Source organism: Limulus polyphemus, unplaced genomic scaffold, assembly GCF_000517525.1.
Source record: "Limulus polyphemus unplaced genomic scaffold, Limulus_polyphemus-2.1.2 Scaffold1323, whole genome shotgun sequence".
Taxonomy (NCBI): domain Eukaryota; kingdom Metazoa; phylum Arthropoda; class Merostomata; order Xiphosura; family Limulidae; genus Limulus; species Limulus polyphemus.
In genome coordinates this window covers 230870-254125 of record NW_013666933.1, presented here as the reverse complement: position 1 = coordinate 254125, position 23256 = coordinate 230870, and the positions used below count along the sequence as shown (strand labels likewise).

The 23256-nt window shown below is 36.6% G+C and overlaps 2 protein-coding genes across 2 annotated transcripts in view; both read left to right on the top strand.

Moving 5' to 3' along the window:
• The window catches only part of LOC111086685, a 47370-nt gene that overhangs the window by 13337 nt on the left and 10777 nt on the right, over positions 1-23256 (top strand). The window lies entirely within an intron of this gene.
• Positions 6601-7915, top strand: LOC111086684. The gene has a single exon (XM_022390507.1). It carries the CDS (start codon positions 6612-6614, stop codon positions 7689-7691), a length of 1080 nt encoding a protein of 359 aa, XP_022246215.1. The 5' UTR covers positions 6601-6611; the 3' UTR covers positions 7692-7915.

Here is a 23256-nt window from a genome sequence, read left to right as displayed (position 1 = left end):
TACGTCAAAAAACCATATGAAATATTCTTCCTTGATGGACTTGACCTATTTTTACACCTTTTGGTACGTCAAAAAAACCATATGAAATATTCTTCCTTGATGGACTTGACCTATTTTTACACCTTTTGGTACGTCAAAAAACCATATGAAATATTCTTCTTTCATAGATATAGCCTATTTTACGTTAATAACCAAAACCATGTGAAATATATTTCCTTGAAAGACATGACCTATTTCTACACCTTTTGGTATGTTAAAAAACCATGTGAAATATTCTTCCTTGATGGACTTGACCTATTTTTACACCTTTTGGTACGTCAAAAAAACCATGTGAAATATTCTTTCTTGATGGACTTGACCTATTTTTACACCTTTTGGTACGTCAAATAACCATGTGAAATATTCTTCCTTGATGGACTTGACCTATTTCTAAACCTTTTGGTATGTTAAAAAACAATGTGAAATATTCTTCCTTGATGGACTTGACCTATTTCTACACCTTTTGGTACGTCAAAAAACCATGTGAAATATTCTTCCTTGATGGACTTGATCTATTTCTACACCTTTTGGTATGTCAAAAAACCATATGAAATATTCTTCCTTGATGGACTTGATCTATTTTTACACCTTTTGGTACGTCAAAAAACCATATGAAATATTCTTCCTTGATGGACTTGGCCTATTTTTACACCTTTTGGTACGTCAAAAAACCATATGAAATATTCTTCCTCGATGGACTTGACCTATTTTTACACCTGTCGGTACGTCAAAAAACAATGTGAAATATTCTTCCTTGATGGACTTGACCTATTTCTACACCTTTTGGTATGTTAAAAAACCATGTGAAATATTCTTCCTTGATGGACTTGATCTATTTTTACACCTTTTGGTACGTCAAAAAACCATATGAAATATTCTTCTTTCACAGATATAGCCTATTTTACGTTAATAAACAAAACCATGTGAAATATATTTCCTTGAAAGACATGACCTATTTTTACACCTTTTGGTACATCAAAAAACTATGTGAAATGTTCTTCCTTGAAAGACTTGACCTAGCTTACATCTGTTTATGTTAACAAACGCAGTCATGTTAAATAATAACGTACATTTATCTTATTCGCGTGTTGTTTAGCACACGTGGCTGAAATAATATTTGGTCATTATTTATTAACTGTTGCACCTAATGATTCATCATAGTTCATCTGAATTATTTTTCTTACCAATTATGATTTATTCTTAATTTTTGTTACTTAATACACCCACCTAAAAACGTTCTTCGATCCTTATCTGAACTAATTTTTATCGCGCACTTTTCAAGATTTTATCACTTCCATCTAAGATATTTGTTATGTTTAGACTTATTTACTCTTGTACATTCTCATGCGTTCTCTTCAAGTAGATCAGATCTAGGGTTAGTCATTAGGACTTATTCATTCCTGCGCCTCTTCGTATTTCATCACAATATTTTTTAATAAACTTATTCACTTCTTACACTCTTTCGTGTGCTTGTCGCCTCATCAATCTGAAATATTGTTCGTATTTCACTTAAATTGTTTCTTGCCTGATTTCCTAGTTATTCAGCAACTGCATACGATAATGAAATAATGTTCCTCCGAGTTCTATTATGTTCCTCCGAGTTCTATGTCTGGAAAATTCTTTCGTTCCACTGAAATCAGGCTAATAATTTCGTGAACATCTATTTTATCTCTGGTCGCAGTGTATACATCTTGTAAAATGGGAAGCCGTTGCTAAGTGATTTTGTTTCTAGCTCAAAGTTACACAATGGGCTATCTGCATTGTGTCCACCGCGTGGAATCGAACCTCGGATTTTAGCGTTGTAACTCTACAAACTTACCGCTGATCGTTGGACGTTACTAAGGGTAAACAAGAATTACGACACAGAGCTAACGTAATGCGACAACCATTGCTTTTTTTTTCATGTAAAACAGTAATTTCTTACAAAGTTTACACCAATTTAGAAGTCTCCAGTGGCTCAGCGGTAAGTCTGTGGACTTATAACTCTAAAAATTAGTTTTCGATACCCGTGGTGGGCACATCATAAATAGCCCATCGTGTAGCTTTGTGCTTAAGTAAAAACAAACTAAACAAATTAAGGAAACTACATAAACATGTAGCTGAAGAACCAAAGCTATTTTCGTGGCAAGGTGCTCTCTTTTTTTCTGTTTTTTTTCCTTAAAGCACCCTTTTTAGTTTCTTTACGTTTGAACACCTATCTTCTGTCTTTTTCGGTTATCCATTTGCACCTGTCATCTCTTCTAGGTAGGTGAGTTAAGCAAGTAGTAAACAGAAAATCAAATAAAAACTTAACATAATATCAAAGAAGAATTTGTATTTCTTTGGTTATGTATAATGGTCCAGTCAACAATATATGGTGAGATCCCTCAAAAAATTAAAACGGAAGCGGTTTCTATTGCATTCGATTGTGATAAGCAGTGTCTACATATAAAAATCTCTCCCTGGGATTTGTGTGCTAAACATAGTTTTTGGGGGTAAAAGGTGGGAAAAAATGAACAAAAACGGCTAATTTTTTGAAATAATTCTACAAACTATAGCATAAATAATTTTTTTCTGGATTTTTATTTCTAAAATCATATATTTTCATCTTTTTTTTTAAAGAAAACAATGTGATTGATTAATATTTTCCGCTTATTTTTAGAGGATATGTTAAAAAATGACAAAATGGCTAATTTCCGAAATAATCCTACGAAAAATGAAATTTGATGTATACATATTTTCTGGATTTTGAATTAGAATTTGATCCCATTTTATAATTTTTAGTTCTAAGAAAAGGTAATAAGTTAAGAGTTTTCGATAATTTTTGGGAGCAAAAAGGTTTATGAGTGGTTAAAATGACTTCGTTAAAGGAGGTCGTAGCAGGAGGGGTTGGACTTTATGCCTCGTGCCTCAGTATAATGAAAAGGTTGGACACCAAAACATTACGTCACGACTCAGTAAAGTCTATAATATAAGACTTTACATTCCGTTCAATTATAAACTAATGTTGTCAGAAGAAATGATCGCTTTTTGTCCACAAATTTGGTGATAGAACAGACGCTGATGAGAAACCTGAGAACTGTTGTTGGTTTAACAAGAGGAAGAGGAGATACAGAAATTTAAAGAGCACTCTGTCTACTCTCTCGTCTTGCATATTCATAAATAAATGAAGCAACGCAGCGTTTTATTGGAACAACGTATACATTACCAGCAACCAGCATAAGGAGAGTAGTAAAATGGTAAACAGCAGAAAGGCCCGAAAGATACGCAGGCCTTGATGGAGTATTTACTTGAAAGAAACCCTTTATGGTGAGTTGAAGAGAACTTCAAGTGGAGTGGTAGCTTATGAAAGCAACCGGCAGGTAACGTGGGAACAACTGGCAGCAGGGCTATTGAGAAAATGAAATGGAAACAGTGCGAACGCCTTTACACTTAAAAAGAACAATCAGATCGTTACAATGAATGAGTAAGCTGAGTTGAGAACTGAAGGAGAAACAGTCAGAATAGATTCTCAGCTGTTATTCCAGATATTAGACATAACTGTTCCAGATAAAGAACTTACATCTCTGACCTTTGTACACGTCCCTTCGCCATGTTCGAGTCTCCACGTTTGTTGAGGAAAACTGATAAATCAGCTCTAGCAGAAGCTATGTGAGTCAGAGTTAATCCTGGCAGCAAAGATCCTGATAATGGTTCGAATTATGTGACAGATGTAGGATGTCGCAGTTATGGCCAAATTTGAGACGTCCATGGACAAGCTACAGTAGTTATAATAAGTAAACTTAGTATTCCGAAACTTGTTTAATTTCGAAGTCTAAGTTCAAGGGAGGTTCAGTTCGATCTACACTTTGATCAACGTGTGTTATTGGGTTATACTAGTTTCCGAAACTATTGTGCTATTATGCGGCTATATAATGTGAAGAACTGAATAGTGGCCAATGACACTTTTTCTTCAATTCACCTATCCAGTGTATAGGTTTTTCTCATAGTAACTACAAAGCACGTTCACACCAACAGTATGTTTGAAGCTACAGTAGTGTTTGAAAGTTACCAGGATGGGCTTTATACGAAGGACAATACACGTCAGTTGGATACATTGGTTCTGAAGAAAAACTTTAGTGAGTCTAGAGAACAAAAATAACTTCCTAGCTAATAAGAAAAACAAACGGTGATTTATTAATTGATGATGCCGATGTCTTCATTGTGAATGCAGCTGTAAGTTACACACCAAGGTGGATAATGTTGTCAGGTGAAGATGACACCGACTTGTTGGTATTGTTGTACTACTACGCGCTGATGGAATTTTTCGATATATATTTTGAACCACGATAAAAAAGGAACTCAAAGGAAGCTACTAATGTATGAAATATCTATTAGGCGAAAAGCAAATTAGGATAAAACGTTCGTAGCAGCATTCCCTTCCTTAACACGATAGTAGGCTGTGACACCACATCTAAGATATACGGATTTGAGAAGGGCGTAGTGTTCTAGATATATGAAAGATGTAAAGAGTTCTCTACGTTGCTTCGACATTCAGTGGAAACCCTAGTGATATTACAGAGCGAGAGATTGTTGAGTCCAGAGAATCAGAACCGCAGGATAATGAAGAAGGACTAGTAACTGCAGGATAATGAAGAAGGTTTGTTTGTTTGTTTTTGAATTTCGCGCAAAGCTACACGAGGGCTATCTGCGCTAGCCGTCCCTAATTTAGCAGTGTAAGCCTAGAGGGAAGGCAGCTAGTCAGCACCACCCACTGCCAACTCTTGGGCTACTCTTTTACCGACGAATAGTGGGATTGACCGTCACATTATAACGCCCCCACGGCTGAAAGGGCGAGCATGTTTGGTGGGACGGGGATTCGAACCCACGACCCTCAGATTGCGAGTCGAGCGCCTTATCCACCTGGCCATAATGAAGAAGGACTAGTAACTTGAGTGCCAATAAGTCTGCTGAGAAAGTTGCAAAACGTTCTAGTTTCCTAGACCCTAAAGTACAGGTGCTACGAAATATCATAACTTAGAGCATATTTCCAAACACAGAAGCAGAAGAAAAGCTCACAGCCGTAAAGCGTATTTCCAAATACAGAAGTGGAAGGAAAGATCACAGCCTTAGATCGTATTTCCAAATACACGAGTGGAAGGAGAACGTATACCCAACAGAGCGAATGAAGATGAGAACTAAAAAAAATTAAACCATGGGACTACTGAAAGCTGACAAGTCATCATCACTGTTTAACCTGATGAAAGTTATCAGATGCAAGTGCAAGAAAATGTGCAAATCTGCTAGCTGTAGTTGTAAGAAAATAGGATTTGAACGTAGTACAGCTTGCAATACGTTCAAAGGCGTCAGATGTGCAAATGTAGCACAACCAGATGTACGTGTTAACTAAAGATGTGAAGGTTCGGCAATTCCTCCTGTAGTTTTCAGCTTTCCAAAAATTTAGAATTAAACTAAAAGTTTATTTTTAGAAATTAGCCACTTTTTGGGCATTTCTTTCACCTTTTGCCCTAAAATCGTTGAAAAATTATAATCAATCGCATTCTTTTCTTAGAATTAGGATGAAAACATATGATTTTAGAAATAAAGATCCAGAAAAAAAAATGTAGAATTGCTTCAAAAGTTAGTTAATTCCACTTCTTGCCCCCAAAAAAACCTTGTTCAGCACGTAGATCTTAGGGAGGATTTGTGATATGTCGTACGTACTGCTAATCACAATTGAATACAATCAAAATCATTTCTGTTCTATTTTTTATTAAGTTGTCTGCACTATACTTCTTATGAAGTATCGTGTGCTTAACAAACCTTTGGGTATTAATTAGATAAGACAGTTAACGGTAAGGACAATAAAAAGGTTAAAATCTAAAGAATAATTTAAATAAATATCCAAATGTTACGGAGAGGTCAGTAAAATTAAAATGTTAAATATTTTCGGTGAAACTTTTCCATTTCTACAGTCATCCACTGGCGAGTAAACAAAATAAAAAAAAAGTAGTATATTTAAAAGACGTATAAAATATCTATAGAATTTATAATCTTATCATTAAGCTCCCAGTTTATATAATTATAATTTGATTTCTGAATGTACAAAGTAAAAATCTCTTCTTCATAATTTTGTGAAGCGAAAAGCTATAACGAACAAGGACGTCTATAAAGGACTCTTCTATGAGTCAAGAAATAAGCATTATTTTTCACCACAGTTTAAATTATGATTCTAAATTCTAACAAAAATCGCAGACAAATTAATGAATCTTAAATAATCATCAACCTAAAAGCAACCATGACCCAGAAAACTAAAAAACAATCTAACTCCAAGATTTTATTTTGTTCATAAACAAAATTCTAAAATTATCCTAAAAATTGAAATACGTGAAGTGAATGTTCTAAATAATTTATATAATTTTATTTTCCCTTAAAATTCATACTTGTAACCTAGATACGTGACAGCAGGCAGCAATAGAAGCTACTTCGAGTTCACCATTCCTATGAATGGTTGTGGGACACAATCTACAGAAACTGATGGTCGTTTAAAATTTGATAATACCATCATCTTTCAAACCGAACTGTTAATACAGGAGCTGGGAGATAAGGCTAAAATGATATCGTGTGATTGGCAGTCCTTATTGGATAAACTGGTGACTTTTCGACCCTTTTTGGTTAATATGCTTGAGGCGGAACGAATTGAAATCCTCGGAGATTCAGTGGAGTGTTGGATGGAGATCCAAATCGGAGAAGGTCCTTTTGCTCCTATTGTGAACGGCATAGTTCGCATTGGAGATAAGATGTCGGTTGTTGTGTACGTACGAGACAAGGGTGCGGGTTATGATGCACTAGTTAAAGACTGTTACGCTTACGACAATGCCGATTTTCACAGTTCCGACACCAGCCGGGTACAACTAACAGATTTTCAAGGCTGCCCCCTAAAGCCGCAGCTGTTTTCTCAGTTCCTAAGAACTTTGGACACTCGCAACACTGGCGCAAGCCTCATCGCGTTTTCAACTATGCGTGCTTTCAAGTTCCCGGATACAATGAACGTGTACATCGCCTGTAAAGTAGAAATATGTAGGACGCCCTGCCAGACATTCTGTGACGACTTTCCTTCCGAGATCGTTTCTTTCGAAGAAGAAGCTTTAGAGCAACGACAAATCACAACAACCATTCTTCCATTTTTCAACCAACGAGACATTACAACCACTGCCACGGCGAATACTACGGTCACAGCTTTGCCAACAATGGACTCGACATCTACTCAGAACTTCACTAACACGCCAACAGACGCAGATATAACAACGGTTTCTACCACTCAACAGATACTCGACGCTCGCTCTTTCCGTTCTTTTCCGAATCAACGAGAGAAGATAAAGACGAATCGATATGCACGAGACTTAGGTCAATCTGAAAACCCCAGTAACTTTTCTCTCAACTTACTACAAAGTTTCTCCGTTGTTGGTCCAGAAGACCTCCCAGAATATGAAGCCACTATTGAGAACCAAGGATTAAACCCAAGCCGCAAAGATGATGATTGCATTTCGTATACTGTATTCGCTGTGGGAGTCAGCGTTTTGGGGTTTCTGTTGTTCTTCTTCTTGTTGTTAGCTGTCATCTTATGCATCAGACTGCGAGTCAGAAAAGAGGAGATAATGCTTACTAGTCCTCTGTATATCACTCGAAAGTAAAGTAACACTAAAATGGAAAATAAAACAATTTTCTAGTTCACCTCAGCCAGATTAAAGCGAGCTCGTTATCACATATAATAAGAAGGAGCTGTTGGAAACCACTTCAAACTTTGTTCGAATACAGGGTACTCAAAGCATTCATTTTGTGCTAAGTAATACAGTTTACCATGTTGAGCATGTTAAGTGATATTCCAAATCATGTTTAAATACGCCATCCTACCCTAAGCAATCTACACACAGCCACGAGCTTTACAACCACAATCTTTAAAACGGTTAGAATAATTATTATTATTGTCGTCTTATTCATAATCAGTGAGGGGGCGTTACTGATAAGTCGTTTTGCGTAATCGTATATAAATCACTAGTAAAATAATCCAACTTTAATCAAGATAAATGTGCCCAAGTTATTTTTGTATTTAAATGCACATACACAAACACACCTCTAGAAATGTGATGAGTAAAAAGTATCTTAAAATAAAATACACAATTTTATAATTATGTTCCAATAACACTTTTTTTTTTCGTTCCTTATTAATGATCGATTTTAACGATAACATGTATGCAAGTATAATTCTTGACTTTGTTTAACACAAACTGGAGTTTATTACGAGACATTTTTATAAACTTAAATAAAATAACGAACTGTGTCTCCAGAATGTAACTTTATTAACTCAATATTTCGATATTACAGCTTCGTCAGAAACTGGTCCGACAAGACCAGGTGGTTAGTGCGCTTGATTCGCAATCTCTGTCCCACTAAACATGCTTGCCCTTTCAGCCGTGGGGGCATTATAAAGTAACAATCAATCCCACTATCCGTTGGTAGAAGAGTAGCCCAAGAGTTGGCGATGAGAGGTGATGACTAGCTACCTTTCCTGTAGTCTTTCACTGTTAAATTAGCGACGCTAGCGCAGATAACCCTCGTGTAGCTTTGCGCGAAATTCAAACCAAACAATCGTCAGTAGCTATCGAGTTCCAACCAGTTAAACTGGATTAGTGAACTGGCAGGAAATTGGCAACTCGAGATGAAGCTGTAATAGCTACACGAGGCTTATCTACGCTAGCCGTTCCTAATTTAGCAGTGAAAGACTAGAGAGAAGGCGGCTAGTCATCACCACCCACAGCCAACTCTTGAACTACTCTTTTACTAACGAATAGTGGGATTTACCGTTACATAATAACGCCCCCGCGGCTGAAAGGGCGAGAATGTTTGGTGGGACGGGAATTCGAACCCGTGACCCTCAGATTGCGAGCCAAGCGCCCTAAGCAGCTGGCCATGCCGAGCCTCTCGAAATATTGATGGAGATATAGGTCGTTATTTTGCTTACGTTTATAAAAATGTATGTAATTCTTTTATTCAAAAAGTATCATTAAACCCGTTTCCTTCGAGAGACAGCGGTAAGTTTGAAAACTTCCAACGCTAAAATCCGTGGTTCGGTTCCCCGCGGTGGACACAACAGGTAGTCCAATGTGTTTTTGCTCTGATACAATAAAAAAAGTGGCATTAAACCCACGACTGTCACGCAGAGAAAAACCTTTTATTGTTTTACTAGGAACAATGTAAACCTATTTTCTTAATACTCTGGACGTGTAATTTTGAATATATACTGTTGAAATAAAATGATAAGTCGATTTGATGAAAAATATTTATATCTTCGAATTCCTAAAAGTGACTGCTTTAAGATTAATTTCATTTCACATTTCTAGGCAAAAAAAAAAAACGGAGACATACTGGTTATTTCTTATTTTGATATAAACTGGTAAGCACAAAGTGATATATGGTTTGGTTATGATGTGATAATGAAAACGACAAGAAAATTTATATCTATATAATAGTTTGCTCAATGGAATATAAAACACGTATGTTTAAATAAAATGTATTTATATGTTGTTGATTATCTCGTGTCATATTCATTGCCGTTTTAAGTAAATCGAACATTCGAGCTTCGAGTATATGTTTTATCTTCTACAATTTGTATACAGAGTAATCTTAATTTTATTTAGAAAAATATACAACTAGTCACTTAGCAGGAAGTAACATGAAGTGATCCTTGGCAGTATCATCGCCATTATACACTGTAATTAACACAGAACTAGAACTTAGCAGGAAGTAACATGAAGTGATACTTGGCAGTATTATCGCCACTATACACTGTAATTAACACAGAACTGTAACTTAGCAGGAAGTAACATGAAGTGATACTTGGAAGTATTATCGCCACTATACACTGTGATTAACACAGAACTGTAACTTAGCAGGAAGTAGCATGAAGTGATCCTTAGCAGTATTATCGCATTATACACTGTAATTAACACAGAACTGTAACTTAGCAGGAAGTAGCATGAAGTGATCCTTGGCAGTATTATCGCCACTATACACTGTAATTAACACAGAACTAGAACTTAGCAGGAAGTAGCATGAAGTGATCCTTAGCAGTATTATCGCCACTATACACTGTAATTAACACAGAACTGTAACTTAGCAGGAAGTAGCATGAAGTGATCCTTGACAGTATTATCGCCACTATACACTGTAATTAACACAGAACTGGAACCTTCTGATTCACTTCATCTCAATACATAATGGGTGCTCTGTACCTAACCCCACATCTGCCTGACAGAAGTAATAGTGTTTAGAACTTCTGCCTCAGTAAAAGAAATGTCTTACACAGTTTACCAATGTAGTCTTGTGCTTCTTATTTAAATTATAAATAAGAACACACTTTCTTTGACTTCTGGTTAAACCTCGAAGACTTAAGTGGAAGTAAACCGAAGAAATAATATATTTCTTATTTAAAAAGTGTGTATTGCAGTAATTAACCATCTGAGGCATATGGGTATCTATAGGACCACAAAGGAGGTTTTTCAATGACTATAAAACCACTAATTATTTTGTTCATACATTGAGCCTTTGTGACATTTGTTGTGTTAGGGTATATATTATTTTGTCAGATTTTTTTATACTCATGTTAGCTACTGACTAACACTTGGGATCTAATAGACCCCAAGGTGTAAATATGAAAATATTTCCAATTATGTTTAGCTTTTCTTCTACTTAAGTACTGCAAATGGATGCCAGGTAGCACAGTAATTCCGTAATTCTCAGCGACAATATGGCTAGGAAATAACTTGCCTGGAATGAAATACTGAAAGATTTAGAAGAGGAAGTAAGTGAACCTGAATCTAAGGAGATGAATCTTCCTGAATCTAAGGAGAAGAATCTTCCTGAATCTAAGGAGAAGAATATTCCTGACTACAAGGAGAAGAATCTTCCTGACTACCAGGAATATTCTTCTCCTTAGATTCAGGAAGATTCTTCTCCTTAATCTAAGGAGAAGAATCTTCCTGAATTTAAGGAGAAGAATATTTCTGACTCCAAGGAGAAGAATCTTCCTGAATCCAAGGAGAAGAATCTTCCTGAATCTAAGGAGAAGAATCTTCTGAATCTAAGGAGAAGAATCTTCCTGAATCTAAGGAGAAGAATCTTCCTGAATCCAAGGAGAAGAATCTTCCTGAATCCAAGGAGAAAAATATTCCTGAGTCTAAGGAGAAGAATCTTCCTGACTCCAAGGATAAGAATCTTCCTGACTCCAAGGAGAAGAATCTTCCTGACTCCAAGGAGAAGTATCTTCCTGACTCCAAGGAGAAGTATCTTCCTGACTCCAAGGAAATTAATATTCTCCTTCAGAAGTAAAAGTAGTTGGGGAGAAAGTTACAAACAAGGATTTGGCCAGTAGGAGTGATACGCAATATATCAATGAAAGCTTCTCCTTTGAGGAGAATGAAACTAAGGCATCGATTGGAAAAGGAACGGGTCAGTTTTCAAGATGAGGAATGAGAAGACCACCAAAACGAGGAAGGGTGCATTCCCCACAAGGACAAGGTGATGACCACTGCTGAACATAAGAAGGCACGAATCATTGTGCAGTATAACAAAACCAAGAGTGGAGGAGATAAATTGGATAAAATTGCTCGCACTTTACAAAACTGGTACAATGTTGGTCTGTGGCTGTGTTCTCTAACATACTGGATATTTCTGTCGTCAATATTTTCATCATCCGGTTATCTATTAATCCAAATTGGAATTAGAAAAAAAACACAGGCGAAGATCATTTGTTGGGAATAAACTTATGGAGAAGAAGTTAGAAAAGCAAGAACCTCAACCCTTCCGTCAAAACTATCCTACTTGAAGATGGCTATGTAGCTAAAAAATTTTAAAACATTTTTAAATATTTTGTGGAAGTTCTGTATGTATTGCTGTCTGGTTGTTGTTTAGCAGAATAGAAGAAAATTAGAATAAATCGTGACACCATATTTAAAGGTGGGATCTATTGGATCCCCAGTGTGTCTCAGTGTGACTAGAGGAAGGATGTGCTAAGGAGAGTTGAAATAAATAGACCTTTGTTTATACGGTATAGACTAATTATGCCAATGTGAGAAACAATACAAGATAACGGATTTTAGGCTAATACTTACGCATATTCTTAACTGATTTACTGTCGGTTATTCCCCCATTTTCAAAAAAAAAAAAGAAAGGAAGAAAGAAAAAGTTCGCTAACTGAAATTGCGAGTTCCTTTTTTTATATTTACAGACACTTAAAAATAATATTTCTCCAGCTGGCTTCATCATGTGTAGATTGTATCCGGCGAAACATTGGATAAGTAAATAAATATCTCCGGAGTACTATAAAGTTGTTGTTTTTTATGCGTTTGCAACTGTGGGATAAGATCAGTTAGTTTGTACACTGAAACACAGAAACTGTCTGCTGAAACTGAACTGGAAGCTTTTAAATTTAATGTAAAAAACTCGATCGTTCTTTTGTGTCAAAATATTAACGTATCACAGAATTGTCGCAATGTATTTCCATCGACTTTGTATCTGACTTTCGAAATTGGCACATGTAATTTCTTTTACGTTAAAAATAACAATAATTGCATCATAAGGAATATATGAAAAACCAAATAGTTTATAATACAATATTGTAAGACAAATTACGATTTTTTCCCCTCAATCTATTTGAGTTACTTGAAATGCACATCTTTGCAGTAGCAAACGATTAGGATTCAAATATCAGAGGGTTATTGACCTGGTGGTTAAGTTGGGCCTGGCATGACCTGATGTTTAAGTTAGGCTGGCATGTCCTGGTGGTTAAGTTAGACCTGTCAAAGCCTGGTGGTTAAGTTGGGCCTGTCATAGCCTGGGGTTAAGTTGGGCCTGGCATGGCCTCGTGTTTAAGTTAGGCTGGCATGACCTGGTGGTTAAGTTAGGCCTGTCATAGCCTGGTGGTTAAGTTGGGCCTGGTATGGCCTGGTGGTTAGGCCGCTGGACTAGCAATCTGTGAGTGGCGGATTCGAATCCACGTCACCAAAAATTGTTCGCTTTTTCAGCCGTGGGGACGCTATAATTTAATGGTCAATCCCACTGTTTGTTGGTAAAAGAATAGCCCAAAAGTTTGCAGTGGGTGGTGTTGACTAGCTGTTTTTCCTGTAGTCTATTACTTCTAAATTAGGAACAGCTAGCGCAGATAGCCCTCGTGTAACTAACTTGCGCGAAATTCAAAACAAACAAAAATAAACGTTTTCTAATAAGTAAATGGGAAAGTTTTCGCTTGTCACAAATTCTCATTTCATAAATAACCAAATTTAAATTCAATGAAAATTAGTCCTGAAAATGAGAACTAAAAAAATATGTATAAAGTAGAGTAAGCTGACATTTCTTATCTGCTTTACAATCAGCCAAGGTGAGATTCAAAGGTTTTCTTGTGTTTTTATAAATGAACTTCTCAGTGACATATGGTGTGGATGGACGATAGTTTAAGGCTGTCTTTGGTACCTCGTTTTGTCAAGTCAGATGTAGTTCAAAACGTTTTTTTATATCAACCGTTATTCAAAGGTGTTTATTTTGTCAACGGCTGTTCATGGCTGTTTTTGTCACATCAGCTGTGCTACAACTTCGAGATTATTCTTTATCAATTCACCGGTACTTCAAGACTGTTTTTTTATTTGCTCAAGTCACGAACAAAACTTTAAAAATATTTATTTTGTTCGCACACACACATTTAGAAACTGGGGAAGAGGAAAATACTAACAAAAAAAAACAAATAAACATATTTTACATTTCAGCTTTAAAGTACAGGTTCAACCTTGTAGAATGAACCCAGATCTTGGAATCTGTGATCTTCGGCCACGAACTATTCTTTGACTGACAAATAAAGTCCCCCCCCCCCTTTATGGCTAAATTTTTTCTGCTAATCTCTAATGAGCAACACAAACTTTCGCCAGGCTTAATAGACAACATAAGCGTACAGCTGTAACAGGATGGCTCTTGAAGATAGGTATTATTTGAACTTATGAACGTGTAGCGTCCAGTGCACCATGATGGTCACCTTATCTGTTATTATTTTTAATTGATTGTGATGTAATATTTCTGGTTTATTATTCCAAGTGGTCCCTCGGTGAATCAGCAGCAAGACTAAAATCCGGGTTCGATTCCCCGAGGTGGAGAAAGCGCAGGTAGCTCATTGTATAGTTTCGCGCTAAAACAATAACAACAAGTACCATAGGTGGTAAAATGATATATTAATTAAATGTTGTTTTGGTCTGGTGTAAAGATAACAAAAGTTTTGACGAGGCTGTGTTATTAAACAAATACGCTGTTTATCATGCGATATTTTTTTATTGTTTAGGTTCGAGAGTGCTCTTATGAGTGCAACTTAAACAGAAATACAAATAACGAATTAATTTAATATAAATAATACATTAGCCGAAAATATGGATTTAGTAACTGATAGTAATTTTAAGTTAAAGAAATACAGAAAAATAAATTAAAAACTTTTTCTCAAACACACTTAAGAAACATAAGTACATAACATTTCAGCCTTAGGCCTAGTTAGAGATATTAACACCCGAAGCATATTGTTACGTCTCCGTTCGTTAGTTGATTTTCCGTAACTTCGTTCCGACGAAACTTTAGCGACACAAGTCCTTACTTAATAAAATTGGTTTATTCTTTCTGAATATAACTTTACCGATACACTTATTTTCAACAGTCGCTCTATAACAAACGCTATAACAACGAACTTTAAGTTCAACAATACTTTCTGACTGCAGTTCAATTACTCACTACCTACACACATTGTCCCGTCACGTTGTGACCATCCTATATATACCAGACTACCCCAAATCTAGTACATGCTAGGGCATTCACGAAGGAACAGGATATTTCAAGAAAGCAGGTGGCGTGACACTAGTCACGTGACCTCGCTGACGCAACAATATCATTCATTTAAAATGTTTATAGCGATGTATCTAACATAATTCACAATATTTGTCATGAAGATAAAGATATAGAATTAGGCTTACTTTACTTATACACGCTACATTCTTTATTCGGTCTTTTAGGTTTTTCCAAGAAGAAGATGAGTGTTTAAGCAGTTCAACCACTCTATATCTGACATATAGATTGGCAACAACGCGTTTTTTCAATAAATGTTTTTTTTCTCTTTATTAGTCCATTGAAAAGCATAATAGATTAACTTACAACAACTCCTGTTATCTCAGCCAACCTTGGTGGTAGACGTTTGTTTGTTTGTTTTTGAATTTCGGGCAAAGTTACACGAGGGTTATCTGCTCTAGCCGTCCCTAATTTAGCAGTGTAAGACTAGAGGAAAGGCAGCTAGTCATCACCACCCACCGCCAACTCTTGGGCTACACTTTTATCAACGAATAGTGGGATTGACCGTCACGTTATAACGCCCCCACGGATGAAAGGGCGAGCATGTTTGGTGTGACGAGGATTCGAACCCGCGACCCTCAGATTGCGAACCGAGGCTTATTAATAACAAGTTAATTGGAAGACATGGTGTTACAAGGAAAACATGATATCACAATGAAACAAAAACATTACATCACTAATGAAATACGATACGAACACGAGAAAGCAAATAGACATTAATTATTATAGCGTATGAGGAGACGAAACTTCAAAACTAATAATAGTTCTTCGAATTAGTTTACCATGTTCCTCACACGGTTGACAAGATTCTTCAACATTATTTATTTAACTATGCTATAATCTTCTTCTTTTAACTCTAGCACTAAACGGGTACCGTTGAAGAATTTGTAACTGGTTGAAAAGAAAAAGTAATTTTTTCATTATTTTTGTTTGTATTTGTGATAATATTTTTATCTACAGAGATTGTCCCCCTGTTGGACAGTAGTAAATCTGCTAAAATCCGGGGGGTACGATTCTCAAAAACAAACGGACGAATTAGAGCGATCAATAATAAGGAAACTATTCTTTGCATAATACTTGTATAATTAATTATTATTAAGAATCTTTTTTTTAACTCGGTAGATAACTGACGGCCGACAATATGCTGAATGAAAGGAAGACTAAATACCATAATTCAAAACTTTTCTCACAATTCACAAAAACGTGTTCAGTTATCTCGTAAGCTACATAATCCGTCGTCAGAGTGTTGATTCATATGAACTAACTTGTTGGTACTAATATTTACGTAGTCAGGAATATAAAAAAACAACGTTGCTCAAGTCATTAACTAACGTAGTCAGAACTCTATTAATGTGAAACATTTATTAGAATAACAAATTTTATACTACGTGAACTCCCTCTGCTGACGAAGAGCGATTGTAATAAATTATATTTGTTATAAGAAAATTAACTTATTTTGTTTTTAAACACTACATTCTTTAATCGGTCCTTTAGGGGTTTTACGAGAATATGAATGCATAATAGTATTTTAAATAAAATCAGTATATATTTTTATTAAATTTTCTGCCTTCATTTCAGCAATCGCCAACTCTTGGGCTACTCTTTACTTACGAATAGTGAGATTGATCGTTACCTTATAACGCCCCCACAGCTGAAAGGGCGAGCATATTCAGTGACGAGGTTCGATACGACGACCCGCAGATTACGAGTCGAGTGTTCTAACCATCAATACCATGCTAGGCCCCTCAATCACTAATACTATTTATTGTCTTATGGCAGGAGTAATTTATTGTAATGAATCTAACATGTTTTCGACTACGTGAACATCAAGAATGATGACTTATGCTCAGTATATATACAAACGAGTGATATATTGCTATAAAATGAGTGGGTAAGAAATAAACGATATGTTGTGTTTCACGTGTTAATAGACTGATATGTAGTAAATTAATATCGATATATAAACTAGAGGAACTTCAGCAGGGTCCCCTAAAGTGTTCTGTTTCAAGAGTAAATAAAACCAAACTTTAGAGTAACAAATAGCTTTATTTCTTGTTTTTGAAGATCATATGTCATGCTGTGTTGTAACATACAGGGTGCGTAATTCTTCTCGTGATTCATGGCATGCGCACGTTTTACTGACATCACGACAGTACAAACTGCAACGTTCAACGTCCCTTATGTGACGTCATTTTAGTGTCTACTGACTGACTGACAGACAATACACTACTGTATAATGGTGAAAGTAGTTAAAACAGGTACCTCCAGGTGGCCTTTGGCCTCCTTTCGGGGAAATAACTTATCTAAAGAAGAATGTAATTTAAAATGAATAATGATAAAGAAATAACCAGCAACGATTATATTTTCAAGTACTGTCAATTACTAAATTTATATTTACAGCTAATGCTGAAATTAAATTTTCATTTTCATTTGTTACTTCGGTTTGCCCCCCAGTGGCACAGCGGACTTACAACGCTAGAAACCGGGTTTCGATACTCGTGGTGGGCAGAGCACAGATAGCCCATTGTGAAGCTTTGTGCTTAATTACAAAACAAACAAACAATTCTTTGCCCCCCCCCAGTGGCACAGCGGTATGTCTACAGACTTACAACGCTAGAATCCGGGTTTCAATACCCGTGGTGGGCAGAGCACAGATAACCCATTGTGTAGCTTTGTGCTTAATTACAAAACAAACAAATAATTCTATGCCCCCCAGTGGCACAGCGGCATGTCTGCGGACTTATAATGCTAGAAACCGGGTTTCGATACCCGTGGTGGGCAGAGCACAGATAACCCATTGTGGAGCTTTGTGCTTAACTTTAAACAATACTTCTGTTTAATTTGCCTTTAAAATCTCGTTATTTTTCAAAATCATTGCAAATAAAATTATTTGTAAAATTAAAAAGTTCATCATTGTCATGAGTAGTTGTCTGCACTTTCACACGTCTCCCGATGATGAGCGGTAAATTTAGAGTTCCAACGCTATAATCCTGGGTTCGATTCCCTGCGATGGATAGAATACGAATAGCCCATTGAGTATAATTGATCGTCTTTTTAATTAATGATTAATTTTATCCTACGTTTCACTGAGATATCTGCTGCCGCCTTCAAGAAGGCCTTGAGAAGAAATATTTTTGTGATTGCAGTTGTTATTCACTCCTAGGGGGTTTCTTGATAGAAAGTTTGGTGTGTTATCCGCTTGTCTGGGGTCTCCACCCATTAGTGCTTGAATCAACTAACTGTTTGAATGTTTTCAAGAGGGTTATTCAGATTTTGCTGACTCCTGTGCTAGGTTGGCTGAGTTGTTTATCAGATAAGTGGCTTCTTTTATCTTTTTCTTTCGTGTGTGTGGCTAGCTAGACACGATAATGTTGTTGTTTTTTTAATCTGTTGTGTAGAAATTCATTAATTACACAACCTATAGAACGACCTGGTTTCTTTGTTTTGAATTTCGCTCAAAGCTACACGATGGCTATCTGCTCTAGCCGTCCCTAATCTAGCAGTAAAGACAGCTAGTCATCATCATCCACCGCCAACTCTTGGGCTACTCTTTAACATATAATAGTGGGCTTGACCGTCACATTATAACGCCCCCACGGCTGAAAGGGCGAGCATGTTTTGGTGTGGGATTCGAACCCGCGACCCTCAGATTGCGAATCGAGCGCCCTAACCACCTGGCCATGCCGGGGCCTAGAACGACCTCGTGGCATGTCAGTACAAAGTTTCAATGTAATAAACTTTATTTGTAATCACTAGGCTAGCTTTACTGGGAAAACACTGACCCGTAAGTATTCTAGAAAAAAAATACAACTTCATAAGAATTGTTTGCTTTAGAACAAAGCCACATTGGGATATCTGTTGTGTCCACCGTGGGGAATCGGACCTCTAATTTTAGCTTGTAAGTCTATACACTTACCGCTGTTCTACCGAGAAATACTTCATTGGAAAAATATGCTTATATTATTGTGATCAAAATATTCCACGCATGCATGAAAATTAAAAAGTTACATCATTACAAATATGAACCCTGGTCATTATGAAAATAAAATCGCTTGGGGTCATATAGCCAAGAAATAAAATCACTTGGGGTCATATAGCCAATAAATAAAATCACTTGGGGTCATATAGCTAAGAAATAAAATCACTTGGGGTCATATAGCTAATAAATAAAATCACTTGGGGTCATATAGCCAAGAAATAAAATCGCTTGGGGTCATATAGCTAATAAATAAAAACACTTGGGGTCATATAGCCAAGAAATAAAAATCGCTTGAGGTCATATAGCCAAGTGTTAGTAGTGTATCCTTATTGGTCAAGTTTGGTTCCAATGATTTTAAAACTGTAATTAACTCTTAGCAACACTGCTTGTAAGTTAATAACGTTTTATTACAGGTAGTTGGGCTTATAGTTAAAATACACACATAAACATTTCAAAGACAATACATGACGTTCCTGATGAGTTACAGTATTTCATACTTTTTCGGTTTTTCCAACGACACATAGAAATGTAGCGTTCCCTAAAACCTCATTTATGTAAAATTCATTGTGACCTGTATCTTACAATCATCACTTCACAAGCACATCAAAACCCGACCACTGATATATTTGTTGCTTCCCAGCCGGCCTTATGTTTTTCATTCTTTTTGGTGTAGAGTTACATAACGGGCTATCTGATCTCTGTCTACTGTGAGAAATCGAACCCTGGATATTTGCGGCTTTATGAACCCTGGTATTAAGCGAAAGGACTCGTCGATAGATGTAGTGTGGTTGACATATTATGAAATATTAATCTTTGCTCTCACTTGTAAGTTCTTATAATATAAAAGTGTTTATTTATTTGTAAAAGCGCTCTTTATATCATCAATAGTCAAGAACAGCGAATGTTACGTTGAGAACTGGATTAAGTAAGTGAACTGTATTTATTATCCATTGTATTTAAGTCAGTTGCAAACTAAAATTTTACAGTAAGAATTATAGCAAAACATTATTTATTTATTTTCAAATTTCAAAACTAATTATTAAATTTTATTTGAATTAACCTTATCTTCAAAATTAACTTTCGTGTTTTAACCTGAACGACATCTTATGCAACACATAGGCTAAATGACCAAGTTATGATCTCCAAGATTTAAGCAATAGCTAACCCTGATTTAAAGCTTCTGGCCAGATGGACAACGGTCAGTCATAAGCACGTATAGACTATTACGTGGCTATCCTTAACCGATAGCGATATTATTTGTGAAAACTACAATGCTCGAACAGTTGAAGGTGCAACGCGTGTTGGCGGTGGGTGGTGTTGACTAGCTGCCTTCCCTCCTAGTCTATTACTTCAAAATCAGGGACAGCTAGTACAGATAGCCCTCGATTAACATTGTGTAAAATTCAACAAAGCAATAAAACAAAAACGGAGATAGTGTTTAGGAGCACATAGCGGCTCGAACCTTGTGATACACAGTCCAGCACGTTAACCATTAGATCAAGCCACGTTTTTTAAATTAAAGCAATATTTAGAGATAATAGATGGCTTGCCCTTCTCCTTATTTATTGTACAGTAAACAGAACTTGAAATATAGTCAGCGTAGACAGACTGTAAAAAAAGTAGAGTATGTTCGTTTGTTCCCCTGAACGACGCTTTATGTACACAATGAACTAAACGGTCAGGTCAAAGATCTCTATGGGTCATGTTTGGTACACTAATTTTGAACTGCAGAGTGTTTGTTTTTTTAATTTCGCGCAAAGCTACACGGGGGCTATCTGCGCTAGCCGTCCCTAATTTGGCAGTGTAAGACAAGAGGGAAAGCAGCTAGTCATCACCACCCACCGCCAACTCTTGGGCTACTCTTTTACCAACGAATAGATGATTGACCGTCACATTATAACGCCCCCACGGCTGAAAGGGCGAGCATGTTTGGTGTAACGGGGATTCGAACCCGCGACTCTCAGATTGCGAGTCGAGCACCTTAACCACCTGGCCATGCCAGGCCAAACTGCAGAGTGAGAAGGCAGCTAATATTCTCTACCTTTGTCTGTCTGAAGCAACTACTGTTAACCTAATAGCAGAATTAACTATCAGTCTTATAACACACCACATCTGAATGTACGGAGTTTATACAGTAGCACCGCTTCTCGAACCTAATACATTTGGATACGTTATGCACTAGTCCATGACTGGGTCAATTTAAACTGAGTAAAAGTAAGTTTTATATCTATTGCGTGTTTCTTATAGTTGCGACACATAAAAACCAAGATTTGTATAATATGAACTTTGTGCCTTGAAAATCGGATACGAATTTTTACCTATGGGTGTTCATCAAAGTAATATTTTGGTGTGCCGACTTTCCAAACACCACTTCAATTTCAATTCTGGTGAATCCCACTTCTAACACCCTTTGTTACAATCGTGAATTTTGCTTTTCCTTCTACTCGGTCAGGCATGACCTGGTGGTTAAAGCGTTTAATTTACACTCTGCGTGTCGCGGGTTCGAATCGCCCTCACTGAACATGCTTTCCCTTTCAGCCATGGGGACATTATAATGTACTGGTCTATTCGTTAGAATTGGCGGACGGTGGTTTCCACCGTTTGCCTTTCATCTAGTCAATCACTCTTAAATTTGGGATTGCTAATGCAAATAGCCGTCCTGTAGCTTTGCACGCAATTCAAAACAAAAACAAACCCTTCTACTTTATTAAGGTCGTATTCCATTTTTATCAGTAACTGATTCATAACGATACTTGTATACATAACAGATTGGTTTTATAATAATAATCAACAAAACATAGGTTTAGGACTAGATTTTGCTCTCAATATTTCTTCCTTCGCCTCTCTCTTGGTTTATTCGTTGCTCTCGCATCTCCCGGTCTTTATTTTCTTCTGTTAAACTTTTGTCTTTCATATATCTTCCTCTAAAACCATTCCAAACAATTCTCTTTGTTCCTGAGCTTATACACCTGTATTGATTATAAAATTTCATAATCATAGGGGGTTCTTGTAGCTTCCAAATCCGACTGAACTTAAAGAGGCGGCCGGTCCCTCAAATAATTATTTAACAACTTACTGCTGTAATCCCTTAGGGACTGACCAAAAGCCAACGGCTTTATCTCTTCTCTCAACCCCAGCCGATTCTGATACCGAACTTCTTAGCAAATACTGGCTAAAAACAGCCTCAAAAACAATACTGCTAGGTGGCGCTACTCTTGGAATTACAATAGACATAAAAATGAGTTATTCCGAAGCCCTAATTAATCGATCATTCTAAGAATTGCGAAATATCTATGGATTTCATCTATCCTTGTAAGCAGATACTAGTAACATTCACTATTTTTAAAACATTAATCCATGGATGTATCATGATTTTTGTCTATTATATTAGGTCGTCAAGAAATTAATGTCGCTTTTTTTTTAGATGAAAAAACCAGAACAACTTATATATCAAAATAAAACATTTATTAAATGAAGTAGTTTCCATTCTTATCGATTATGCTTTTCCATTTTACAATCAGGTTGTTAATGCCCCGATTAAAGAAATCACTTGGGTTTGAAGCAAAAAACATGTCGATGTCCTCTTTAACACCTTCTACATTTGCATACGTTTTCCCATTAAGATGGTGTTGCAGCGAACGAAAAAAAAAAATAGTAATCTGATGGTACCATATCTGGAGAATCTGGTGGGTGAGGGAGAACTTCCCAATCCAACTCCATAATCTTGTGTTGATTCAAACGTGCCACATGTGGATGTGCATTATCGTGGAGAAGAACACCTTTCCGATTGACGAGTGAAGGGGTTTCTGATGAAGGGCTTGATTTAAAGTTCCAGTTGCTGACTATAGATCTCTGTATTGGCAGTTAACTGTGGATTGAGGAGTTCGAAAAGAATTACTCCTTTGATGTCCCACCAAATGTAAAGCATCACTTTCTGCTTAGGGTTGAGCCATTGTTTTTGGCGTTTAATTTTCGCATAGAGAATCCATTTTTCATCACCGGTGACAATTTTGTCCAAAAATGGTTCATGTGCATTACGCGCCAGAAGAGACGAAGCAACGTTCACGCATTGGAAACGATGATCATCGGAGAGTTCATGAGGCACTCAAACACCTTCTTTATGGAGTTTCCCCATATTCCTTAGATGTTTACGTATTGTTTCATGAGAGACGTACAATTTAAGGGCCATTTCACGAGTGTGTTGCCTTGAGTTAGACTCAACAAGCGTTTTCAGAGCATCGGTATCAATTCCAACATTTCGGCCCCCTGCCACCCTATTTTTTAAGGCTAAAGTCACCTGAACAAAATTTGCTGAACCATCGTTGACACTTACGAACGTTCAAAACATTTTC

What these genes read in the sequence shown, in the direction of transcription:
- LOC111086684 (XM_022390507.1), top strand. Translation starts at nt 6,612, where the DNA reads ATGATATCGTGTGATTGGCAGTCCTTATTGGATAAACTGGTGACTTTT.